This window comes from Orcinus orca, chromosome 2, assembly GCF_937001465.1.
Source record: "Orcinus orca chromosome 2, mOrcOrc1.1, whole genome shotgun sequence".
Taxonomy (NCBI): Eukaryota; Metazoa; Chordata; class Mammalia; order Artiodactyla; family Delphinidae; genus Orcinus; species Orcinus orca.
This window is the reverse complement of record NC_064560.1, coordinates 139248972-139274846: the sequence shown is the minus strand read 5'-3', so window position 1 is coordinate 139274846 and position 25875 is coordinate 139248972. Positions and strand designations below refer to the sequence as shown.

The 25875-nt window shown below is 38.5% G+C and overlaps 1 protein-coding gene and 1 long non-coding RNA gene across 5 annotated transcripts in view; one reads left to right on the top strand and one right to left on the bottom strand.

The window, feature by feature from the left end:
• Positions 1 to 21166, top strand: part of MBIP (MAP3K12 binding inhibitory protein 1) — a 35495-nt gene extending 14329 nt beyond the window's left edge. For 3 of the 4 annotated variants that reach the window (XM_004269975.3, XM_033428392.2, XM_033428391.2), the window contains 2 exons: positions 4282 to 4320; positions 20630 to 21166. In XM_004269975.3, the coding sequence (XP_004270023.1) occupies positions 4282 to 4320; positions 20630 to 20737 (147 nt within the window). In that variant the 3' untranslated portion in view covers positions 20738 to 21166. The remainder of the gene's footprint in view (positions 1 to 4281; positions 4321 to 20629) is intronic. The other variant, XM_012533084.3, reaches the window with a different exon arrangement.
• On the bottom strand, positions 20134 to 25370 carry LOC125963499 (uncharacterized). The gene is made up of 3 exons (XR_007475534.1): positions 25279 to 25370; positions 23436 to 23595; positions 20134 to 20273 (listed from the first exon to the last, which is right to left on the bottom strand). It is a non-coding gene; the product is annotated as an uncharacterized LOC125963499 (long non-coding RNA).
• Between the last annotated feature and the right edge of the window lie 505 nt (positions 25371 to 25875).

Genomic DNA, 25875 nt, shown 5'->3' with positions numbered 1-25875 from the left:
AGGATAGAATGTTTAGAATGTTTGATTAAGGAGGTAGAAGTAGATTGTAGAGGACCTTAAATGCTGTCCCCAGAAGTTTAAAGTTTAAATGCTATTGAAATCATTTGAGCAGGGAAGGGACATGTGCAAGTGATATCTAGAAGATTTATCTATTACTGTTCTGGGAAATATATGAAAAGGGAGAGACTGAAAATAAGGAGACAGTATTATACTAGTTTAGATGTGAACTGAGATCCTGAAACAAGGACATGAGAGTGAGAATAGAAAGGATTAGTGCCATAGACAGTAGGAAAGAAAGGTTGGCAAATATTGATAATTGATTGAATATGGAAAGAGACATGGAGCAAGAATGAGTCCAGTTTCTGGTTGGAAAAATGATACCATCATTGGTAGAAATAAAATCTGGAGAGAGATATTTTTGGGTGAAATGTGAACTTAGAGTCATAGCAGGCTATGCAGATAGAAATATCGGGTAAGCTTTTCAAAATGTAGGACTTACACTTGAGATAGTTGGGAGAGACAGTGTAGAGGTGAGAACATAGAATTGGTAAGAACACTGAGACTTTCAGAGGCCTAAGGTCTGAAACTTACTTCAGGGGCAGGAAGTGTGATAAATGTAAACAGGATTGGCATGGATGTGTTGGGTTGTCATATCTGTAACAAAACTAGTGCTTTAAAAGAATAGTTCCAAATATATTAAACAATCTATATTTGATTAGAAGGATCACTTCTGGATTAGTATCGGAAATGACATACACAAATTAATACTGAGCAACAAGCACAAAACACTGACAATGGTTTAAACATTCAGATTGACTCTGTCCTTAAGGCCTATGAATATGTATGGTACATATTCAGACCCAAAGGCAAAGATTTCATACCCACCCTTCCATAACAGATGAATGTGCCATCTCTAGGAGCTGCGCTTCTCGCTCAGAATGGAGCCAGCTCTAGGATTGTCCTTGCGCGTGAGAGGAGATGAACACACACCCTGCAGACGACATAGCACATTATTCACCGCTCTTACCTTCCTCTTGCTGGGAGTACACGCATGGCAATTGCATAGTTTTACGTATCTATTCCTCAGAAGTCTACGGAAAAGACTAGATATGTAGCTTCTAAAGTTAGAAAGTAAGGGAAGATTGAGCCTATTAAATTTCCTAAGGATTGAACTTTTGTTAGAAATTGAATTTATGAAAAGTTTTTAACTGAAATGTGTCTAATCCAGGTTCACATGTAGATGAATTCTAAACACAGTTGGATAGAGATTATCTTGGGTAACCTTGAAGCACAGCATATGAAAAGAGAAACATTAACAGAGAAAAGATATAAATTGTATTTTGTTCCTAAAAAAAAACCTAGATTATATAAAGTTCTTTTCATTTATGAAACAGACATAAAATTCAAAAAAAAGTTAATGTATGTAAAGCACGAATTACAACAAAGTTAGTATTTGTTGCACGTTTTAAGATCTTTACCCATCACATTCAACATGGAAAAATTTGAATGTGGTAATGTTTTAAAAATTTTAAGGGCATTGCTTAACATACCATTTAAAAGATACAATTTTATGAGTATTTCCAGAGAATTACTTACTGATTTTAAATTATGATCCTTGAAAACAGTAAGTGTAATGTTCTTCACAGGTATATTTCCACAGCACTTTGTTCATTTTGTAGCACTTATGACTTATATGTTTACACATCTATTTTTCACACTATGTTTTCAGCCTCTGAAGGGCAGGAACTGTGTCTTGTTCATCTTTGAACACAGAGTGTAGTAGGCATGGAATAAATGTGTGAATGAATGGATAGGACCTGGCTGATAGTTAATTATTGGACTTTTAAAGTATGTTAACTTTGTTCGAAAGCACTGACTAGGTGGAATCTTTAGTCTGTAATGGTTAAGTCCCGGTTCTAAAGGGAAGCGTGGGAAGAAGGAGCCCTGAAGGCCACGTCAACTTCATGCATGCAGGCCGTTTACACGTGAAGGTCATGGTGGGCCTGTAGCGTGAGGTGAACAAGTGGGTCTGGCTGGAAAATTAAATTGCAAACACATTTTGGAGGGCCTTGAAGGTCAGATTAACCTGTTTGTAATTCCAGTGTCATTGGGGCACAGTTAAGTCTTTGTGAAAGAAACCTAGAATGGGTTTCTGTCTGGTGACATTGTGAAGTTGTGAGTTGGAGAGAGTTCGGAGTCAAAGAAAGTAGTTTAGGAAACATGTCATTGTCCATACCAGGGAGAAATGAAGGTCTGAATCAGGGCAGTGAGACTAGAAGGGAAGAAACATTTAAGGCACTCCATCTGTAACCCTTAGCAATTGGTTACCCTTTAAAACTGATTAGAAGTAAGGAAGGGGGTTGGTCATGAAAAAGGCCTCCTTACCACTGAGTTTTCTTAGAGCATGGGTTTTCTGAACCTCATGTATGTGTTTAAGCACCTTCTCTTTGGGACACAGGCATTATAAATGTAGCTATAAATTACCTGCTAACTTAAAATAGTGGGAGAGTAGAGACAATTTTTAATTATCTCTGTCCAGCTGTTTAGTGTGTTGTGCTCTCAAATATTTTCTCTCAGGTACCAAGACTTGTTAAAATTTCTGCCTTTTACATTGAGATTTCCTTGTACCCAAACAGAATAAATGTTAAAGCTGGTCCAGTGTATCCACAACAGATATGTTTCTAAGTGTTCAGCGTGTTGAAATATTCTGCTCAGACCTAAAATAAGCCCCCAAAGGCCGCATTGTACTGTTTTTAAGTCATTGAACCACTGATGTCCTTGTTCTGATACTTTTCACTTTGGTTTCATGATATATTAATAATCTGATTGCTCAATGACATGGAAACTGTCCATATTTTACAGATTAAGCTGTTAGGAAAACAAGGGGAAGTATATTTTCATCAGGGTGTAAAAAACCACCTTGTGGGAAGGTAGGCGACTGAGTAGTGACCAAATTAAACATTAAGCCCTTACCTGCCCATAGGCCCCACCACAGGTATCCAGCTCAGTTTGGCACAGGAAGGAGCATGTTTATACAGGCACTTTCTTCCCCATATTTAATAATTCCAACACTTAACTGATTTCCCACTTATTATAAACTACTGATAAGAGGCATACCTCAGTATTCTTTGAAAATAGCTTTTGACACAAAGGAAAATCAGGATTTTTACTTTCTCTTGTAAATCACAGTGGCCACAAATGTTCAAGAGAAAATTTTGCCACCTATGTTGACAGTTTCTTTGTCAGATGTACTAATATACTAATTTGCCATTCAAGAGCTTGTGGTTCTGTGAAACTAAGAACAAAGTCTAGAAATAATTCATTAGGTCAGAGTTTAAAAGACACACAGCAGTGTGTTGGTGAGAATGTTATCAGCTTCAAGTAATAGAAGTTTATACTCAAACTGGTTCTAACAGTATGGAAATAATCTTATAAAATGTGAAGTTCAGCAGAATGCAGTCTTCAGGGTAAATTGATTTACTGGGCTAAATCATGATTGTCAAAGAACTGAGCTCTTTCCCCTCTCAGCTCTGCTTGGTGTTGGCTCTTTCCCCAGGCAGATGGCAAGATAGCTACAGTGCTTTCTGGTGTCCTAACCAGATAACAGCAGTGTCCAGAAGAACTGCCTCCTTTGAGGGCTTTCTCTTAGAAGTGAGGAAGTTTCTTCCAGAAGTTCTCCCCCTAATCCCCAGCTGACTCTCCTTAATTATTGGCCAGAATTGGGCCCATACCCATTTTGGTCACTGACAAGACCAGTGGGGTGGAATCAGTATTCCTCTGAGTCACATAGAGGAACAGTAGACAGCTGCTCACTTAGACAACCACAGTGTCCCTTATAGTCAATCAAGGGTGTGTGTGTATGTGTGTGTTTTCACCCCTTTGCCTGGTATTCTAAATTCTGTTTCCCTCTGTCTATTGCTGCTTCACTTGTTCAATATCCTGGGATAGAAATGTTAAAGAAAGGAAACTAAGTAGGAAATCCACAGAGCACCTCTTTCCACAATCACTCAGCCTCATTAGAAGCTGGGAATTAATGGGAAGGTGTGTGTAGTCAGGGACAAGCATGTTGCTGTGATGTTACTATTATATACTTTTAATACCATCTCTGGAGGGTAACTTCCAAAGTAGAAAAAGGCAGATATTAGTTACAGATAGTGCTAGGTGAGTTTGTGGGCTTTATTTCTGCCAGGGTTCTCCTTATTTTGTTCACTATTCTATAATGGAAAATTGTTTAGATTTTCTAAGCATTGATTACTTATTATTTTTTTACTTTTAATCTAGAACTTTTCTGGAAAAAGAAGAAAAGTTCAACCACCTCAAGTAAGTTACTACATTTTTATTTTGTTTCTGAAATAGTTTGATTGGTTTTATGCCTTTCTTATTAATAAAAGTTTCTACTGTGGTTGTGGACTTGTTTGTGGATTTAAGGACTGAAAAAAAAAAGAGGAACATAAATTAATGTGTTGAATTAGAGAAATAATTTTAAGCGTGTGGAATGACTCAGATGGGCCAAATAAGTATTAAAATCTATCCAGATGTTAATTGTAGAAGAAAATATCAGTTACAAAATGCTGAAAAATAATAAATGCTCAAGTAATTTAAATCTCATCCCTTCCCTTCTGCCCCATTTTTTGATTGGGATGTTTTTTGCTGTTGAGTTGTGAGAGCCATTTATATATTTTGAATATTAATCCCTTATCAGTCATATCATTTGCAAATATTTTCTCCCATTCAGTAGGTCTTTTTATTTAGTTGATGGTTTCCTTTCCTGTGCAAAAGCTTTTAAGTTTAATAGAGCCTTATTTGTTTATTTTTGCTTTTATTTCCTTTGTTTTAGGAGACAGATCCAAAAAACTATTGCTATGATTTATATCAGAATGTTCCACCTATGTTTTCCTCTAAAAGTTGTATGGTTTCCAGTCTTACATTTAGGTCTTTAATACATTTGGAGTTTATTTTTGTATATGGTGTTAGAGAATGTCCTAATTTCATTCTTTTACATGTATCTGTCCAATTTTCCCAGCACTACTTATCAAAGAGGCTGTCTTTTCTCCATTGTATAATCTTGCCTCCTTTGTTGTAGATTAATTGACCATAGGTGTGTGGGTTTATTTCTGGGCTTTCTATTCTGTTCCACTGATCTACGTGTCTGTTTTTTGCGCCAGTACTATACTGTTTTTTTTTTTTTTTTTTTTTTTTTGGTGGTACGCGGGCCTCTCACTGTTGTGGCCTCTCCTGTTGCGGAGCACAGGCTCCGGGCGCGCAAGCTCAGCGGCCATGGCTCACGGGCCCAGCTGCTCCGCGGCATGTGGGATCTTCCCAGACCGGGGCACGAACCCGTGTCCCCTGCATCGGCAGGCGGACTCTCAACCACTGCGCCACCAGGGAAGCCCTATACTGTTTTGATTACTGTAGCTTTGTAGTACAGTCTGAAGTCATAGAGCCTGATTTCTCCAGCTCTGTTGTTTGGCTGTTCAGTCTTTTGTGGTTTCATACAAATTTTAAGATTATTCGTTTTAGTTCTGTGAAAAATGCCATTGGTATTTTGATAGGGATTGCATTGAATCTGTAGATTGCCTTGTAATATGGTCTTTTTAACAATATTAATTCTTTCAATCCATGAACACGGTATATCTTTCCATCTATGTTGTTTTCAGTTCCTTTCATCAGTGTCTTATAGTTTTCTTAAGTACAAGTCTTTTACCTCCTTAGGTAGGTTTATTCCTAGGTATTTTCTTCTTTTTGATGGAATTGTTTCCTTAATTTCTTTCTAATAATTCATTGTTAATATGTAGAATTCAGCAGATTTATATATATTAGTTTTGTATCCTGCAACTTTACCAAATTCATTGATTAGCTCTAGTAGTTTTTTGGTGGCACCCATAGGATTTTCTGTGTATAGTGTCATGTCATCTGCAAACAGTGACAATTTTACTTCTTCCTTTCCACTTTGGATTCCTTTTCTTTCTTTCTTTCTTTTTTTTTTGCTGTGACTAGGAGTTACAATACTATGTTGAATAAAAGTGGTGAGAGTGGACATCCTTTTATCTTAGAGGAAATGCTTTCAGCTTTTCACCATTGAGTATGATGTTAGTTGCAGGCTTGTCATATATGACCTTCATTATGTTGAGGTATGTTCCCTTTATGCCCACTTTCTGGAGAGTTTTTATCATAAATAGATGTTGAATTTTGTCAAAAGGTTTTTCTGCATCTATTAAGATGTTCATATGGTTTTTATTCAGTTTGTTCATGTGTATCACATTGATTGATTTGCAGATATTGACAAATCCTTGCATCTCTAGGATAAATCCCACTTGATCATGGTATATGATCCTTTTAATATATTGTTGAATTTGGTTTGCCAGTATTTTGTTCAGGATTTTTGTATCTGTGTTCATCAGTGATATTAGCCTGTAATTTTCTTTTTTTGTAGTATCTTTGTCTGGTTTTGGTATCAGGGTGATGATGGCCTTGTAGAATGAGTTCGGAAGCTCTGCAGTTATCTGGAGTAGCTTAAGAAGGATAGGTGTTAATTCTCTAAATGTTTAGTAAAATTCACCTCTGAGGCCATCTTGTCCTGGATTTTTGTTGTTGGGGATTTTTAAAATTACTGATTCAATTTCATTACTGGTAATTGGTCTGTTGATATTGGTATTTTCTATTTCTTCTGGGTTCAGTATTGGGAAATTGTACATTTCTAGGAATTTGTCCATTTTGGCATATAGTTTTTCATAGTAGTCTCTTACGATTCTTTGTATTTCTGTGGTGTTGGCTGTAACTTCTCCTTTTCCATTTCTGATTTTATTGATTGGGCCCTCTTTTCTCTTGATGAGTCTAGCTAAAGGTTTACCTATTTTGTTGATTTTTTTGGTTTGTTTCTATTTTATTTATTTCTACTCTGATCTTTATGATTTATTTCCTTCTACTAACTTTGAGTTTTGTTTGTTCTTTTTCTAGTTGCTATAGATGTAAGGTTTAGGTTGTTTATTTGAGGTTTTTGTTGTTTCCTGAGATAACCTTGTATTGCTGTAGATTTCCCTCTTAGAACTGATTTTGCTGCATTCCACAGATTTTGGAATGTTGTATTTTCGTTATCATTTGTCGGCAGGTATTTTTTTTTATTTCCTCTTTGATTTCTTCAGTGATCCATAGGTTATTTAGTAGCATATTGTTTTTTTAGTAGCCTCCATGTGTTTGTGTCTTTTGCAGGTGATTTTTTTGTTTGTTTGTTGATTTCTAGTCTCATAGTGTTGTGGTTGGAAAAGATACTTGATATGATTTCAATTTTCTTAAATTTACCAAGGCTTGTTTTGTAGCTTAGCTGTGCTCTATCCTGGAGACTGTTCATGTGCACTTAAAAAGAATGTGTGTTCTGCTGCTTTCAGAAGGAATGTTCTCTGTATATGAATAAGTTCTTCTGGTCCAATGTGTCATTTAAGGCCAGTGATTCCTTATTGATTTTCTATCTGGGTGATCTGTCTGTTGATATACGTGGGGTGTTAAAGTCCCCTACTATTATCGTGTTACTGTCAATTTCTCCTTTTATGTCTGTTAGTATTTGCTTTATGTATTTAGGTGCTCCTATGCTGGGGTGCATATGTATTTACAATTGTTACATCTTTTTCTTGGATCGATCCCTTGATCATTATGTAATGTCCTTCTTTGTCTCTTGGAACAGTCTTTATTTTAAAGTCTATTTTGTATGATATAAATATTGCTACTCCAGCTTTCTTTTGATTTCCATGTGCATGGACTACCTTTTCCCATCCTTTCAATTTCAGTCTGTGTGAGTCTTTAGATATGAAGTGAGTCTCTTGTAGGCAGCATATATAGAGGTCTTGCTTTTTATCCATTTAGCCATTGTCATTTGATTGTGGCATTTAGTCCATTTATATTTAAAGTAATTATTGATATGTACTTGTTGACATTTTGTTAATTGTTTTGGGGTTGTTTTTTGTAGGTAATTTTTGTTTGCTTTTTTTTTCTTGTGACTTGATGACTGTCTTTAGTGTTATATTTGGATTTGTCTTTCTTCTCTGTGTATATATCTATTACAGATTTTTGGTTTGTGGTTACCATGAGGTTTTTATATAGCAGACTATATATATATATACATACACACACACACACACACACACACACACACACACATATATATACATGATTGTTTTAAGTTGTTGATCTCTTATTTCAAATGCATTTTAACGACCCTGCCTTTGTCCTCTCTTTCCCTCGTGATTACTGTTTTTGATGTCATATTGTTACATCTGATTTTTTTGTGTATCCCTTAATTGTTTATTGTGGATGTTAGATGATTTTACTACTTTTGTCTTTTAACCTTCTTACTATCTTTGTGCATGGATGATTTACTACCTTTACTGTATGTTTCCCTTTATTGATGAGCCTTTTCCTTTTGTAATTTTCACATATCTACTTGTGGCCTTTTGTTTTTGCTTCTAGACACTCCTTTAACATTTCTTGTAAAGCTTATTTGGTGCTGCTGAACTCTTAGCTTTTGCTTGTCTGTAAAGCTTTTGATCTCTCCATCAAATCTGAACAAGAGCGTTGCTGCATAGAGTATTCTTGGTTGTAGGTTTTTCCCTTTTATCTCTTTAAATATATCATGCAACTCCTTTCTGATCTACAGACTTTTTGCTGAAAAATCACTTGAAAGCCGTAAGGGAATTCCCCTTTTATGTAACTTGTTGCTTTTTCCTTGCTACTTTTAACTTTAATTTTTGCCATTTTAATTACAGTGTGTTTTGGTGTGTTCCTCTTTGGGTTAATCCTGAGTGGCATTCTCTGTGCTTCCTAGACTTGGATGTCTGTTTCCTTTCCCAGATTAGGGAAGTTTTCAGCTATTATGTCTTCAAATATGTTCTCGGCCCTTTTCTCTCTTTTCTTCTAGGACCCCTATAATGCAAACATTAGTGTGCTCAGTGTTGTCCCAGAGGTCTCCTGAGCTATCCTCATTTCTTTTCATTCATTTTTCTTTTGTTTGTTCAGCATCAATGATTTCCACTACTCTGTATTCCAGCTCACTGATCCATTCCTCTCTTTCATTTAGTCTACTGTTGATTCCTTCTAGTGTATTTTTCATTTCAGATATTGTATTCTTCATCTCTGTTTGGTTGTTCTTTATGTTTTCTAACTCTTTGTTAATAACTTTTAACTTCTCTCTCTGTGCATCCATTCTTCTCCTGAGCTCTTTGGTCATATTTACAATCACTACCTGAACTCTTTCTCAGGTAGATTTCCTGTCTCCACTTCACTTAGTTCTTCTTCTCGTGTTTTATCTTGTTCTTTTGTCTGGAACATGTTCCTTTGTTGTCTCATTTTGCCTGAGTTGCTGTTTTTACTTTTATGTATCTGGTGGTTGGTTATGTTTCCCAACGATGGAGAATTGGCCTTTTGTTACCTGAGCTATGTGCTCTAGGGGTTCCCCCTATGAGGGCTGCATGGGTCCTTCTGTTGCGGCTGGCTATGTGGGTGGACTAGTAGGCTTGGTTGGCCCCTAGTCTGGTTGGCTGCCAGGCCCTGCCTTGTGTGGAGGCTGCCAACCACAGGTTGGTGGGACTGGGTCACACGGTGGCTGACTGCAGAACCCCAGGTAGCCCTGGAGCTAATTTTGCCCCACTAGTGGCTGGAGTCAAGTTCCAGGACACTCCAGGGCTGTTGCCTGCACATGGTGGGTGAATCCAGGTCCTGCAGCTAGTGCTGACCTACTGGCAGGCAGAGCCAGGTCCTGGAGTCTTAATTCTATGGCCAAGGCGACCCAGAGATAGTGTTGCATCACTGGTGGGTGGGGCCGGTTCCTGACACAGTTGAGTGTGGCATCCAGGACATCCTGAAGCTTGTGTTGGCCTGCTACTGGGCAGGGCCAAGCTGGTCCCAGTTTAAAGTGTGGCCTACTGGTAGGCAGTCTGGGTATGCAGGCTGTGGAGCTGTGGTTTTCTTGTGGTTGGTGTCTGTCCCTTGGTGGGTGAGACTGGTTCAGAGGTTAAAGCAGGCTTCCAGGGCAGGGCCGGGGCCCAGGGGTTTGTGGGACTGGTGCCTGCCCACTTGTGGGTGGAGCTGGGTCCTGGATCCTCTGGTTGCCAGGGCTGTGTCCAGAGGTAGCCATTAGCTGAGGAGGTCTTAAGGCAGCCTGTCTGCTGGTGAGTGGGGCTGTGTCCCGGCCCATTTAGTTGCTTTGGCCTGAGGCATCCCAGCACTGGTGCCTACAGGCTGCTGAGCTAGAACGGGGCTGGGTCCTGCGGCTAATAATCTAGAGGGAGGATTCCACAATGCCACTTGCTAGCACCAGTGTTGTCCACATGTTAGAACAGGCTTCTAAAAATGGCTGGCCCACCAGCCAGTGGCTGTGTAACCAGGGTGAGCGACAACTAATTTCTGTCTCTCTGGATGACTCTGCAAGATCAGAAAGTTGGTCTGACCCAGGCTCCTGTCAAATTTCTGATTCTGCTCTGGATCCTAGAGTGTGTGAAATTTTGTGTGTGCCCTTTAAGAGTGAAGTCTTTATTTCCCCAACCCTGTGGGATTCCCAAAAGCCATCCCTGCTGGGCTTCAAAGCCAAATGCTCTGGGCTGGTCTTCTCTCTGCAGTATATGTTGGTTGTCTTATAATTTGTTGATGATTTCCTTTGCTATGCAAAAGCTTTTAAGTTTGATTAGGTCTTGTTTATTTTTTACTATTACTTCTTTTGCTTTGAGAGACTGATCTAAGAAATTGCTGTGATTTATGGCTGAAAAATGTTTTGCCTATGTTTTTCTTCCAGGAGTTTTATTGGTGTCATGTCCTATATTTACGTCTTTAAACTATTTTCGGTTTACTTTTCTATATGGTGTGGGGGAGTGACTTGATATACATATAGCTGTGCAGCTTTCCCGCACCACATGCTGAAGAGACTGTCTTTTTTCTTTTTCTTTTCTTTTAACATCTTTATTGGAGTATAAGTGCTTTACTATGGTGTGTTAGTTTCTGCTTTATAACAAAGTGAATCAGCTATACACATACATATATCCCCATATCTCCTCCCTCTTGCGTCTCCCTCCCACCCTCCCTATCCCACCTCTCTGGTCACAAAGCACTGAGCTGATCTCCCTATGCTATGTGACTGCTTCCCACTAGCTATCTATTTTACATTTGGTAGTGTATATAAGTCCATGCCACTCTCTAACTTCGTATCAGCTTAACCTTCCCCACCCTGTGTCCTCTAGTTCATTCTCTACATCTGCATCTTTATTCCTGTCCTGCCCCTAGGACTTCATCATGACTTTTTTTTCCTTTAGATTCCATATATATGTGTTAGCATACGGTATTTGTTTTTGTCTGACTTACTTCACTTTGTATGACAGACTAGGTCCATCCACCTCACTACAAATAACTCAATTTCATTTCTTTTCATGGCTGAGTAATATTCCATTGTATATATGTGCCACATCTTCTTTATCCATTCATCTGTCGATGAACACTTAGGTTGCTTCCATGTCCTGGCTATTGTAAATAGAGCTCCCATAAACATTGTGGTACATGACCCCTTTTGAATTATGGTTTTCTCAGGGTATATGCCCAGTAGGGGGATTGCTGGGTAGTTCTATTTTTAGTTTTCTAAGGAACCTCCATACTGTTCTCCATAGTAGCTGTATCAGTTTAACTTCCCACCAACAGTGCAAGAGTGTTCCCTTTTCTCCACACCCTCTCCAGCATTTATTGTTTGTAGATTTTTTGATGATGGCCATTCTGACTGGTGTGAGGTGATACCTCATTGTTGTTTTCATTTGCATTTCCCTAATGATTAATGATGTTGAGCATTCTTTCATGTGTTTGTTGGCTATCTGTATATCTTCTTTGGAGAAATGTCTGTTTAGGTCTTCTGCCCATTTTTGGATTGGGTTGTTTGTTCTTTTGATATTGAGCTGCATGAGCTGCTTGTTAATTTTGGAGATTAATCCTTTGTCAGTTGCTTCATTTGCAAATATTTTCTCCCATTCTGAGAGTTGTCTTTTCCTCTTGTTTATGGTTTCCTTTGCTGTGCAAAAGCTTTAAGTTTCATTAGGTGCCATTTGTTTATTTTTGTTTTTATTTCCATTTCTCTAGGAGGTGGGTCCAAAAGGATCTTGCTGTGATTTATGTCATAGATTGTTCTGCCTATGTTTTCCTCTAAGAGTTTTATAGTGTCTGACCTTAGATTTAGGTCTTTAATCCATTTTGAGCTTATTTTTGTGTATGGTGTTAGGGAGTGATCTAATCTCATACTTTTACATGTACCTGTCCAGTTTTCCCAGCACCATTTATTGAAGAGGCTGTCCTTTCTCCACTGTACATTCCTGCCTCCTTTATCAAAGATAGGGTGACCATATGTGCGGGGGTTTATCTCTGGGCTTTCTATCCTGTTCCATTGATCTATCTTTCTGTTTTTGTGCCAGTACCATACTCTCTTGATTACTGTAGCTTTGTAGTATAGTCTGAAGTCAGGGAGCCTGATTCCTCCAGCTCCATTTTTCGTTCTCAAGATTGCTATGGCTATTCAGGGTCTTTTGTGTTTCCATACAAATTGTGAAATTTTTTGTTCTAGTTCTGTGAAAAATGCCAGTGGTAGTTTGGTAGGGATTGCATTGAATCTGTAGATTGCTTTGGGTAGTAGAGTCATTTTCACAATGTTGATTCTTCCAATCCAAGAACATGGTATATCTCTCCATATCTCTCCATCTATTTGTATCATCTTTAATTTCTTTCATCAGTGTCTTATAATTTTCTGCATACAGGTCTTTTGTCTCCTTAGGTAGGTTTATTCCTAGATATTTTATTCTTTTTGTTGCAATGGTAAATGGGAGTGTTTTCTTGATTTCACTTTCAGATTTTTCATCATTAGTGTATAGGAATGCAAGAGATTTCTGTGCATTAATATTGTATCCTGCAACTTTACCAAATTCATTGATTAGCTCTCGTAGTTTTCTGGTAGCATCTTTAGGACTCTCTATGTATAGTATCATGTCATCTGCAAACAGTGACAGCTTTACTTCTTTTCCAATTTGGATTCCTTTTATTTCTTTTTCTTCTCTGATTGTTGTGGCTAAAACTTCCAAAACTATATTGAATAATAGTGGTGAGAGTGGGCAACCTTGTCTTGTTCGTGATCTTAGTGGAAATGTTTTCAGTTTTTCACCATTGAGGATGATGTTGGCTGTGGGCTTGTCATATATGGCCTTTATTATGTTGAGGAAAGTTCCCTCTATGCCTACTTTCTGCAGGGTTTTTCTCATAAATGGGTGTTGAATTTTGTCAAAAGCTTTCTTTACATCTATTGAGATGATCATATGGTTTTTATCCTTCAATTTGTTAATATGGTTTATCACATTGATTTGCGTACATTGAAGAATCCTTGCATTCCTGGAATAAACCCCACTTGATCATGGTGTATGATCCTTTTAATGTGCTGTTGGATTCTGTTTGCTAGTATTTTGTTGAGGATTTTTGCATCTATGTTCATCAGTGATATTGGCCTGTAGTTTTCTTTCTTTGTGACATTCTTATCTGGTTTTGGTATCAAGGTGATGGTGGCCTCGTAGAAGGAATTTGGGAGTGTTCCTCCCTCTGCTATATTTTGGAAGAGTTTGAGAAGGATAGGTGTTCGCTCTTCTCTAAATGTTTGATAGAATTTGCCTGTGAAGCCATCTGGTCCTGGGCTTTTGTTTGTTGGAAGATTTTTAATCACAGTTTCAATTTCAGTGGTTGTGACTGGTCTGTTCATATATTCTATTTCTTCCTGATTCAGTCTTGGCAGGTTGTGAACTTCTAAGAATTTGTCCATTTCTTCCAGGTTGTCCATTTTATTGGCATATAGTTGCTTGTAGTAATCTCTGATGATCTTTTGTATTTCTGCAGTGTCATTTGTTACTTCTCCTTTTTCATTTCTAATTCTATTGATTTGAGTCTTCTCCCTTTTTTTCTTGATGAGCCTGGCTAATGGTTTATTTTGTTTATCTTCTCAAAGAACCAGCTTTTAGTTTTATTGATCTTTGCTATCATTTCCTTCATTTCTTTTTCATTTATTTGTGATCTGATCTCAATGATTTCTTTCCTTCTGCTAATTTGGGGGGTTTTTGTTCTTCTTTCTCTAGTTGCTTTAGGTGTAAGGTTAGGTTGTTTATTTGAGTTGTTTCTTGTTTCTTGAGGTAGGATTGTATTGCTATAAACTTCCCTCTTAGAACTGCTTTTGCTGCATCCCATAGGTTTTGGGGTGTCATGTTTTCATTGTCATTTGTTTCTGGGTGTTTTTTGATTTTGTCTTTGATTTCTTCAGTGATTTCTTGGTTATTTAGTCGTGTATTGTTTAGCCTCCATGTGTTTGTATTTTTTACAGATTTTTTCCTGTAACTGATATCTAGTTTTATACCGTGGTGGTCAGAAACGATAGTTGATATGATTTCAATTTTCTTAAATTTACCAGGGCTTGATTTGTGACCCAAGATATGATCTATCCTGGAGAATGTTCTATGAGCACTTGAGAAGAAAGTGTATTCTGTTGTTTTTGGGTGGAATGTCCTAGAAATATCAATTAAGTCCATCTTGTTTAATGTATCATTTAAAGCTTGTGTTTCCTTATTTATTTTCATTTTGGATGATGTCCATTGGTAAAAATTGGGTGTTAAAGTCCCCTACTATTATTTTGTTACCATCGATTTCCCCTTTTGGCTGTTAGCATTTGTCTTATGTATTGAGGTGCTCCTATGTTGGGTGCATAAATATGTACAATTGTTATATCTTCTTCTTGGATCGATCCCTTGATCATTATGTAGTGTCCTTCTTTGTCTCTTGTAATAGTCTTTATTTTAAAGTCTATTTTGTCTGATATGAGTATTGCTACTCCAGCTCTGTTTGTTTTCCATTTGCATGGAATATCTTTTTCCATCCCCTCACTTTCAGTCTGTATGTGTCCCTAGGTCTGAAGTGGGTCTCTTGTAGACAGCATATGTACGGGTCTTGTTTTTGTATCCATTTACTCAGTGTATGTCTTTTGGCTGGAGTATTTAATTCATTTACATTTCAGGTTATTATCAATATGTATGTTCCTATGACCGTTTTCTTAATTGCTTTGAGTTTATTATTGTAGGTCTTTTCCTTCTCTTGTCTTTCCTGCCTAGAGAAGTTCCTTTAGCATTTGTTGTAGAGATGGGTTGGTGGTGCTGAATTCTCTTAACTTTTGCTTGTCTGTAAAGCCTTCGATTTCCCCTTCAAATCTGAATGAGATCCTTGCTGGGTAGAGTAATCTTGGTTGTAGGTTTTTCCCTTTCATCACTTTAAATATGTCCTGCCACACCCTTTTGGCTTGCAGAGTTTCTCCTGAAAGATCAGTTGTTAACCTTATGGGGATCCCCTTGTATGTTATTTGTTGTTTTTTTCATTGCTGCTTTTAATATTTTTCCTTTGTAGTTAATTTTTGATAGTTTGATTAATATGTGTCTTGGCATCTTTCTCCTTGGATTTATCCTGTATGGGACTCTTTGCACTTCCTATACTTGGTCGACTATTTCCTTTCCCATATTAGGGAAGTTTTCAACTATAATCTCTTCAAATATTTTCTCAGTGTCTTTCTTTTTCTCTTTTTCTTCTGGGACCCCTATAATTCGAGTGTTGGTGTGTTTAATGTTGTCCCAGAGGTCTCTGAGACTGTCCTCAATTCTTTTCATTCTTTTTTCTTTATTCTGCTCTGCACTAGTTATTTCCACTCTTTTATCTTCCAGGTCACTTACCTGTTTTGCCTCAGTTAACCTGCTATTGATTCCTTCTAGAGAATTTTAAATTTCATTTATTCTGCTGTTCATCATTGTTTGCTCTTTAGTTCTTCTAGTTCCTTGTTAAACGTTTCTTGTATTTTCTCCATTCTATTTCCATGATTTTGAATCATCTTTGCTATCATTATGCTGAATTCTTTTTCAGGTAGATTTCCTCTTCGTTTGTTTGGTTTGGTGGGTTTTTACCTTGCTCCTTCATCTGCTCTGTGTTTCTCTTCTCATTTTGCTCAATTTACTGTGTTTGGGGGCTCCTTTTCACAGGCTGCAGGTTTGTAGTTTTGTTGTTTTTGGTCTCTGCCCCCTTCGGTAAGTTTGGTTCAGTGGGTTGTGTATGCTTCCTGGTGGAGGGGACTGGTGCCTGTGTTCTGTTGGATGAGGCTGGATCTTGTCTTTCTGGTGGGCAGAAGTACATCTGGTGATGTGTTTTGGGGTGTCTGTGAACTTATTATGATTTTAGGCAGCCTCTCTGCTAATGGGTGGTGTTGTTTTCCTGTCTTGCTAGTTGTTTGGCATGGGTTGTCCAGCACTGGAGCTTGCTAGTCGTTGAGTGGAGCTGGGTCTTAGTGTTGAGATGGAGATCTCTGGGAGAGCTCTTGCTGATTTATATTATGTGGGACCAGGGTGTCTCTGATGGACCAATGTCTTGAACTCGGCTCTCCCACCTTAGAGGCACAGGCCTGACACCTGCTCAGAGCACCAAGACGGTGTCAGCCTCATGGCTGCTAGTTTTGGAGGGTCTCCTGCATGGGTGGGGGGCAGTTGTTGCTCACCACAGGGACACGGACACTGGCAGCAGAAGTACTGGGAAGTAGTCCTTGGCTTTAGCCTTCCTGGAGTCTGTCATTTTCCCCACCAAAAAAAACCTGTCTTTTTTCCATTGTGTATTCTTACCTCCCTGGTCTGTAGATCAATTGACCATAGGTGCATTGGTTTATTTCTGAGTTCTCTGTTCTGTTCCATTGATCTATTTGTCTGTTTTTTTGCCAATACAGAGCTGTGTTGGTTATTGTAGCTTTTTAGTATAGTCTGAAGTCTGGAAGTATTATACCTCCAGCTTTGTTCTTTTCCTTCAGGAGAGCTTTGGCAATTCTGGATCTTTTGTGTTTCCATGTAACTTTTAGGTTTATGTGTTAGGTCTGTGAAAAGTGTCATAGGTATTTTGATGGAGATTGCATTAAATCTGTAGATTGCTTGGGAAGTATGGCCATTTTATCAGCATATAGGTCTTTCACCTCCTTGGTTAAGTTATTCCTAGGTTTTTTTTGTTTTGGTTTTTTGTTTTTGACATGGTTTTTTATGGGCCTTTAAAAATTTTTTTCTGATATTTCATTATTAGTGTAAAGACATGCAATAGATTTCTTTATATTAATCTTATATCCTGCTACCTTACTGAATTCATTATCAGTTCTAATAGTTTTTGTGTGGAGACTTCAGGGTTCTCTACGTAGAGTACCATGTCATCTGCAAATAGTGACAGTTCTAATTCTTCACTTCCAATCTGGATACCTTTTATTTCTTTTTCTTGTCTGATTGCTGTGGTAGGACTTCGAATAGTATGTTAAATGGAAGTGGTAAGAGTAGGCATCGGTGGCTCGTTCCTGAATTTAGCTGGAAGGCTTTGAGCTTTTCACCCTTGAATATTCTGTTCGCTGTGGGTTTGTCATAAATGCCCTTTATTATGGTGAGATATTTTCACTTTGTGAGTTTTTATCATGAATAGATGTTGAATTTTTTCAAATGCTTTTTCTGCATCTATTGAGATGATCATGTGTTGTCTTTCCTTTTGTTAATGTGGTGTATCACATTGATTTGCATATGTTGAACCATCCTTGTGACTGTAGTATGAATCCCACTTGATCATGGTGCATGATCCTTTGAAGGTATTGTTGGATTCGGTTTGCTAATATTTTGTTGAGGCTTTTGCATCTATATTTGTTAGAAATATTGGCCAGTAATTTTCTTATTTTATAGTGTCTTTTTCTGGTCTTGGTATCAGGGTGATGGTGGCCTCATAGAATGAATTTGGGAGAGTTCCCTCCTCTTTGAGAAGGATAGGTATGAGTTCTTCTATGTTTGGTAGAATTCCCCGGTGAATCCGTTTGGTCCTGGACTTCTGTTTGCAGGGAGTTTTGTGTTTTTTTAATTAGAGATTCTATTTCACTTTTAGTGATTGGTCTGTTCAAATTATCTGTTTCCTCATGACTCAGTTTTGGCAGCTGTGTTTCCAGAACCTTGTCCGTTTCTTCTAGTTTGTCCAATTTGTTGGCATATAACTCTTTGTAGTATTTGGTATCAGTTGTTATATCTCTTCATTTCGTATTTTGTTTGGGTCCTCTTTTTCTTGGGGAACCTGGCTTGAGGTTTGTCGATTTTGTTCATCTTTTAAAAAAACCACCTCTTGGTTTTATTGATATTTTGTATTTTTGTTTGACCTCTTTTATTTATTTCCTCTCATCTTGATTATTTCCTGTCTTCTGTTGACTTTGAGTTTTGTTTGTTCTTTTCCTAATTATTTTAGCTGGTAGGTTAGGTTGTTTAGGATTTTTCTTTCTTGAGGAAGGCCTATACCCCTATGAACTTCCCTCTTAGAACTGCTTTTGTTGCATCCCATAGATCTTGTAAAGTTGTGTTTTTCATTTCTGTTTGTCTTGGTATTTTTTGATTTCTTCTTTGATTTCATCATTCATCCACTGGTTTTTTAGTGCATGTTTTTTATTCTCCTTTTCCTGTTTTTGTCTCTGTGGTTGATTTCTAGTTTCATACCATTTTCAGTCAAAAAGATACTTGAAATAATTTCTGTCCTCTTAAATTTGTTGTGGCTTGTTTTGTGACCTTATGGTCGGTCTATCCTAGAGAACATTCCATGCGTGCTTGAAAAGAATGTGTATTCTGGGTTTTTTGGATGTAGCATCCTGTACAAATCAATTAAGTCCAACTGGTATATTGTGTCATTTAGTACCTCTGTTGCCTTACTGATTTCCGGTCTGGATGAGCTGTCCTTTGATGTCAGTGGGCTGTTAAAGTCTCCTAGCATTATAGTCAACTTCTCCTTTTATGTCTGTTAGTATTTGTTTTATATATTTTACTTAACTGTTTCTTCTAAATTCATAGAGGCAGAAAGTTATCTACTGTGGTCTTCTTGAAGGATTGTTTCTACGTGGGGACATTTCTGTGTAAACTGTATCCAGTGTCTTTGGTGCAAGGGATGGTTTTAGTATGGATGACAGCCATGTCTTTCCTCTGGGTGTGCTGGCCATTATCCCCTTAATAGGGGATGTGGTTGGTGTTGGAGTATCTAAAGCCTGTGCAGGGTGTGAGGCAGGGCTTTCTCTCTGCTGTTGCTGTCACCGCCCTGTCAAGGGTGGGGTCTATTTCACAGTTGTTGTAGAAGCCCAGAGGGTTGGGTTATAGATCAGGCTTCTTTGCCCTTGAGTGTGTGCCCTGCCCCAAGGAGGTGATTGCTGAAGCAAGTGAGGCCCAGTGCAGTCAGAGAGAACCTATGCACTGCCTGTGTAGGTGTTTGTGGTTCTGCTTAGAAGCAGCCCAAGGCTACGTGTTTTCCTCTACTGTATTCGTCCAGGATCTAGTGCAAAGGTATGGCATGGAGGAGTGTTGTGACTGCAGGAATTGAGGTGGCTGCACTGCTGCCTGAGATCTGGGCTGCCTCTGTGGCAGTCTTCTCCGTATCTAGCACTCAAGCTGCAGTGTGGACTGGACATTCCAGGGCACTCGCTAGGAGATGAACCACTGTGTTCCTGAGTGCTCTGACAATGGCTGCCCCTGCCCCACCCGGATCATACTCTAGGCACCCTGTTCTGTCCCTGCATCGCTAGACCAAGTCTTTTTCCCAGTGTTCAGTTGGCCCAGACCTCTCAGTCTGTGGTGTGGAGTGAACAGGGCTGGGGGTGTACACCCCTTCTTATTGGGAAGTGTAATGAGGCAGCATCCACCAGTGCAAGGCTCTCTCCACCCTGATTATTGGGAAGCCAGCACATGTACTCCTCCTGGGTAGAGTCTAGGTTTCTCCAGTCCTTCTCTCTGTCCCAGTGGATTTCCCAGCAGGCAAGGGCACTTCTCACCCCTGTGCAGGACCCCAGGACTGGAATTCAGGATTGTGGCCTAACCTGCTTGCTCCCCAATGCCAGGGTCCACACATGCAAACCTTCTCTTCCTTACATATTCCTCCCAGGGGCACCCGTCCTGACCTGATGTGTTTTATTTTCTGTCGTACCTGGTTTTGTAGAGATCTTCCTTGCAGCTTTGGTTGTACAGTTCTTCTGCCAGGTTCCAGTTAGTTTTCCATGAGAACTGTTCCACATGTAGATGTATTTTTGATGTGTTTGTGTGGGGAGGTGAGCTCCACATCCTCCTCCTCTGCCATCTTGATCCCCCTCTCCTTATTTTTTTGATTGTAAAATTTTGAGTATATTTGAGAGTATCCATTTTTTCCAGGAGAGGTAGTTGATTGCAGTTAATCTATCAAAAGAGAATTTCTAGTTATTTTAAGCAGTTAAACTAATCCTAAATACTTTTTTTTTTACTATTGATTATGAGAATAGTCAGTCAGTTGAAAAAATGTTTTTACAATCCTTTCAAAAAGTATAAAAGTTCCAGGAGAGCTTAGTCATTAGAAAAGCAAAAGTAAGAAATATTTAAGCCTTGTTATTTTATGCCTTTAAATTTATAGTATAGTCAACATTAATATATAGTTCAGTTTTTAAATTCTCATGAGAAAAGGGTATTTACCATGCTTTTGGATATTTTATATATTTATAGTACATTTAGAACTTTATCTGCATTAAGATACTTCAGCAATTTGTTATTGTTTACAGCAGAACTATTCACTGGCTGAACTTGATGAGAAAATTAGTGCCCTCAAGCAAGCTCTGCTCAGAAAATCAAGAGAAGCAGAATCTATGGTGACGCATCACCTTCCATGAAAAACTCCTCTCTTGTCATTTTACTTTTTTAGATATGTGTGTATAACTTACTTACATAGCCATTTAATTAATTGCAGTGTATTAATGTAGACGTCCCTCTGAAAGCAAGGTTTATTTTCATGTGAGTCCACTTTGCAGCAAGCAATCTTCAAATATTCCAGTGTACTTTAAAATAGTTAATGCATTGAAAATAGCAATGTTGGAATTTATTCCCTTCTGTTTTAAAGGAGGTATTTTGGAAATTGAAAAACTTAATTTGAAAGTACATCTTCATGTGTATGTGTGTGTTTACCACAGAAAGGAAGATTTATTTTGAATAGTGATATTTAAGAAGACTTTTTATATTTGTAACATTGATACTAACCAGTTTTAGTTTAAACCAGTACTTTACTTTGTACATAATAGGCATTCAATAAAAATTTGAAGTGAGTTTTAAATGAATGCATATATTCTTTTCCAAGTGTCAATTTAATCTAAATAGTAGATCATACCTTTTATCCCCTTAGACTGTGTGACCTTAATCTATTTCCTTATCTGTAAAATGTAGGATAATATATCCTACATTTGTTATGAACAGTAGTTGAAATCATACATGTACAGCTTTTGAAACTGGCCTAAAAGAAGTGCTTAGTAAACGTTAGCTATTATTACTATTGACTAAAACCAAGTGTGTCTTTGGAAAGTAGTTAAGATGTTACAACTTACATAGTTCCTCTCCCTTGAGAGCCTCACCTTTTTGGAGTGCCCCAGTTTTTTATTAGGCAGCACATATATTTCCATAGTTGCAAACTAAACATTTAAAAGATGCCGCTACTACTCACACACTTATGATCAATTAATCTATGACATAGGAGGCAAGAATATACAACAGAGAAAAGACCGTCTCTTCAACAAGTGGTGCTGGGAAAACTGGACAGCTACATGGAAAAGAATGAAATTAGAACATTCCCTCACACAATATACAAAAGTAAACTCAAAATGGTTAAAAGGCCTAAATATAAGACATGAAACCATAAAACTCTGAGAACACAGGTGAAACAGTCTTTGACATAAATTGCAGCAATATTTTCTTGGATCAGTCTCCCAATACAGAAGAAATAAAAGCGAAAATAAACACATGGGACCTAATGAAACTTGTAAGTTTTGCATAGCAAAGAAAGCCATCAACAAAAAGACGACATACAGAATGGGAGAAGATACTTGCAAACGATGCGACTGACAAGGGGTTAATATTCAGACTATTTAAACAGCTCATAGAACTCTATCAAAAAAACCCAATCCAATCAAAAAATGGGCAGAAGACTTGAATAGACATTTTTCTGAAGGCAGAGATGGGTAACAGGCACATGAAAAGATACTCAACATCATTTCTCAACTAACTACCAGAGAAATGCAAATCAAAACTACAAAGAGGTATCACTTTACACCGGTCAGAATGGCCAGCATCAAAAAATCTACAAACAATAAATGATGGAGAGGGTGTGGAGAAAAGGGAACCCTCATACACTGTTGGTTGGGATATAAATTGGTGCAGCACTGGGGAGGTTCCTTAAAAAACTAAAAATAGAACTGCCATATGATCCAGTAATTCCTCTCCTGGGTATATTTCCAGAGGAAACAAAAACACTAATTTAAAAAGATTCATGCATCCTAATCTTTATAGCAGCAGTATTTACAATAGCCAAGAAATGGAACCAACCTAAGTGCCCATCAACAGATGATTGGCTTAAGAAGATGTGGTAGATACACACAGTGGAATATTACCTGGCCATAAAAATGAAATAACTGCCATTTGCAGCAACACGGGTGGACCTAGAGAATATCATGCTTAGTGAAGTCCAACAGAGAAAGACAAATACTTATGACATCGCTTACATGTGGAATCTAAAAAAATACAAATGAATGTAATATGCAAAACACAAACAGACAGACCTAGAAAACAAACCTGCTGTCATCAAAGGTGAGGGGGAAGTGAGGAGGGACAAATTAGGGGTATGGCATTAACAGAAACTATGTGTAAAATAGATAAGCAACAAGGATTTACTGTATAGCACAGGGAATTATACCCATTATCTTGTAATAATCTATATTGGAATATAATCTGCAAAAATAATCACTTCTGTACACCTGGAACACAGTATTATAAATCCACTATACTGCAGTAAAAAAAATGTTTTTTTTAAAGCAGGTATAATCAAGGAGCAGATGTTTAGCTCAATAATTGTTTGGTTGCAAGAATCAGAAATCTACCTAAAATAGCTTGTAAAGCAGAATTGTTAAAAAGCATCAGAAATCTGGAATTTAATTGCAGGAAGTATAGCTTGACAGTGTGGCATCCAGAAGGTTACCAGTGGTTTGGTTCATCTCTTTCTCTGTGTCTCTAGCTGCCTCTGGCTCTGTCTAGTTCTGTCTCTGTCCCCTACCCTCCTTTTTTTCTGCTCTCCCTCTCCCTCTGTGTCTCTTTCCCTCTGTCTTCCTCATTCTTTTTCTCTTACACATAAGCATCTATGCATCTGCTTTATTCTCTCTCTGTGAACTGGTTTCTCTGAAGGCCTCTTCATTTCTGCTTCCTCACATGGGTGACATGTTAGCCCTGTCTCCATCACCTTGGCTTGTTCATGCCTTTGAACTTCCATGGTGCACACTCTGAGCCCAGCTCTATAGAGCCTCGCAACTCCATTGACCCTTGCTTGCTTACCTGTCTTTGTATCTTAGTTCAGGTCCTTCAGAGACTGAATCTCAATGTCATCAGGGGTCTCAGTTGTGGCCAGGATGATGGGGCAGGACCTCTTCATAGGAATATGCACTGTACACACAGTCTTGTACCATGTTTGTGGAATCCTTGAAAAAGGGGTCACCTGGTAAAAAAAAAAAATGGGACTTTAAAATCATTCCCAAGAACTGCATGTGGACAAGTTGTTTCCACTAATGTCTTACCACTATATTTCTTCTCTGCAGAACAAACTTACCCTTCAAGATAATCTTGCCTAATGTCATCCAGTATTATAGGTACAGCAACAAATGTCTGCCCTTCAGTCTCTATCCAGTGCTTATAACCACCATCCTGACAGAATGACCTCTGGGTTTATTGGCACACTGTACTACGATCACATCAGCAATACAGTAGGAAAAACCTCAGCAAAAATTATCGATTAGAAAAGGAGGATGACTTAGAGGTGGGGAAGAAACCTAGAAAACAGGATCACATACTGGTCACTAGTCTGCCCCTAAATAAATACCACAAATCTGTTTCTTGGCTGTTAGCAGTAGACTATGTTCCTAAGTCATGTCTGACAGTCCTAGGATCTGGCCATTAGAAGGATTTCCTTTTTCTGTTATCCTTCAGACTTACTCTTCTGAAGGACATTAGAGAGTCCTCCTGTCTACAGTAAGTAACGTCTGGTGCCAGCATCCTTTTCTGCTTGAGTCGGAGCCTCCAGAAGAGGCCGTTGGCGTGAGTTGGTGTAGTTGCTTGTTTAAGACAGGTTCTTCTGGTGATAACTACCCAGTATTTCAGTGGGCTTTCAATCATTGTCTTTCTTGAGTGCATCACTGACTAAAAAGTGATGCCGAGAATTTCTGGGGTGGGCCGGGGGAGCGAGTAAGCTTGCTCTCTTAATCACCAGGCCACCTAATGACCATTCCTTCAGGACTTTTGTTATTCAGCTCTTCTTAGACCCCATTATTCTTAATGGCTCTGTCCTCAAGAGAATAAAGGAGGAAGAGTGACTTGAAAGAGGATTGGATTGTAGGACAGGAAGCACTTCTTCCCTAGTCTGCCCTTAAAAATCCCTCCCCTCCACAGGTTACATTCCAATCTAGGGACGTATTTTACTAGGGTTTGGAAATTGGGGGCTGGGGGTGATAGGCATGTTCATCCTGTGGAAAAGGGCTGAGCTTCCCCAACTAGTCTAGCTATCCTCCTTTCAACTGCTAGGCTCCTGAGCCCTGAGCTTTTCTAAATTCATGAATAATATCCGGATCTTACCTTCAGCAATCTCAGCAGAAAAGAATTCCCTTTATGAAACATAGATGTGTAATTTCCTGCTTTTTCCTATTTACTTTTAGCCCGACAACCTGGTACAGAAAACTCGTTGCCACTGACTTTTTAAATTATGTCCAAAGGGAATTAACACATTCCTCCATTTCAACATTTGATTACTTAAATCTGAAGCTTTGGCTTTAGTGACATGTGGCTTGGGCCCAAGAGATTTGGGGCAGTTGTTTAGGTATTTTGCCACCTCTTACCTCTATGCCACCCGTTTTCTATGGAATTGGGAATTCTCTCTCTCACCCCTGCCTTCACCCCATCCCTCTGCCTTGACTCCACAGCTAGTTCTACATAGAGCCTATTACAATCCTATTCCTGGCACTGATTTCCGTTTTAGGGATTTCTTGTTTCCAAGAAACAGAAAACCAATTCTGACTTAAGTAAAGGGGTGTTGTAATAAAGAACGTGAATAATTCAAATTGCAGGAAGTTCAGCCAGGATTGGTTACCCTCTTGCCCGCACTGGGGCATGTTGTCTGGATTCTGCATACCTGCTTCACTCTGTTTGTAGCTTGGCTTCTCTGAAAGATGTCTTCTTTCCTGCCTCTCTGCAGTTTGATTTTGCTCGAGACTTTGGGCTCCATGGTGCTGTTAGCTTAGACATAGCCCTTTGGTTCCGGTGTCCCGTGTTTGTTTCATATGATTCAAAACCTGGAAAAAGAGGAACTCATATTCTCAACTTGGGTCAGCTGTCCACACTTGGGCCAGTTATCTTTGGCTTGAGTGTTAGGATCTAGAAGAACAAAAATAGCCACACTTGCCCAGCCCTATGGGGAAAGAAAGCATGGGCTGGGAACTCTGCCCCTGTGATCTCTGCCGCTTTATAAAGTTTTTAGTTCTTTAAGAAGAACCTTTTTGCCTGTTACTTTAACTGAAAACGTTTTATGATTGTTAACCCTAGAGACACCATCTGGGTCCACTGGACAAAATTTTAGTTTTTGTTTTGAGCAACTAACTATAAGGATTGATTTCATGACTTTTACTTTTTCTTAATATTCTCCCAGGGATAAAGAGAAAATCTACTTTTTTTTTTTTTTTTTTTTGGTGGTACGTGGGCCTCTCACTGTTGTGGCCTCTCCCGTTGCGGA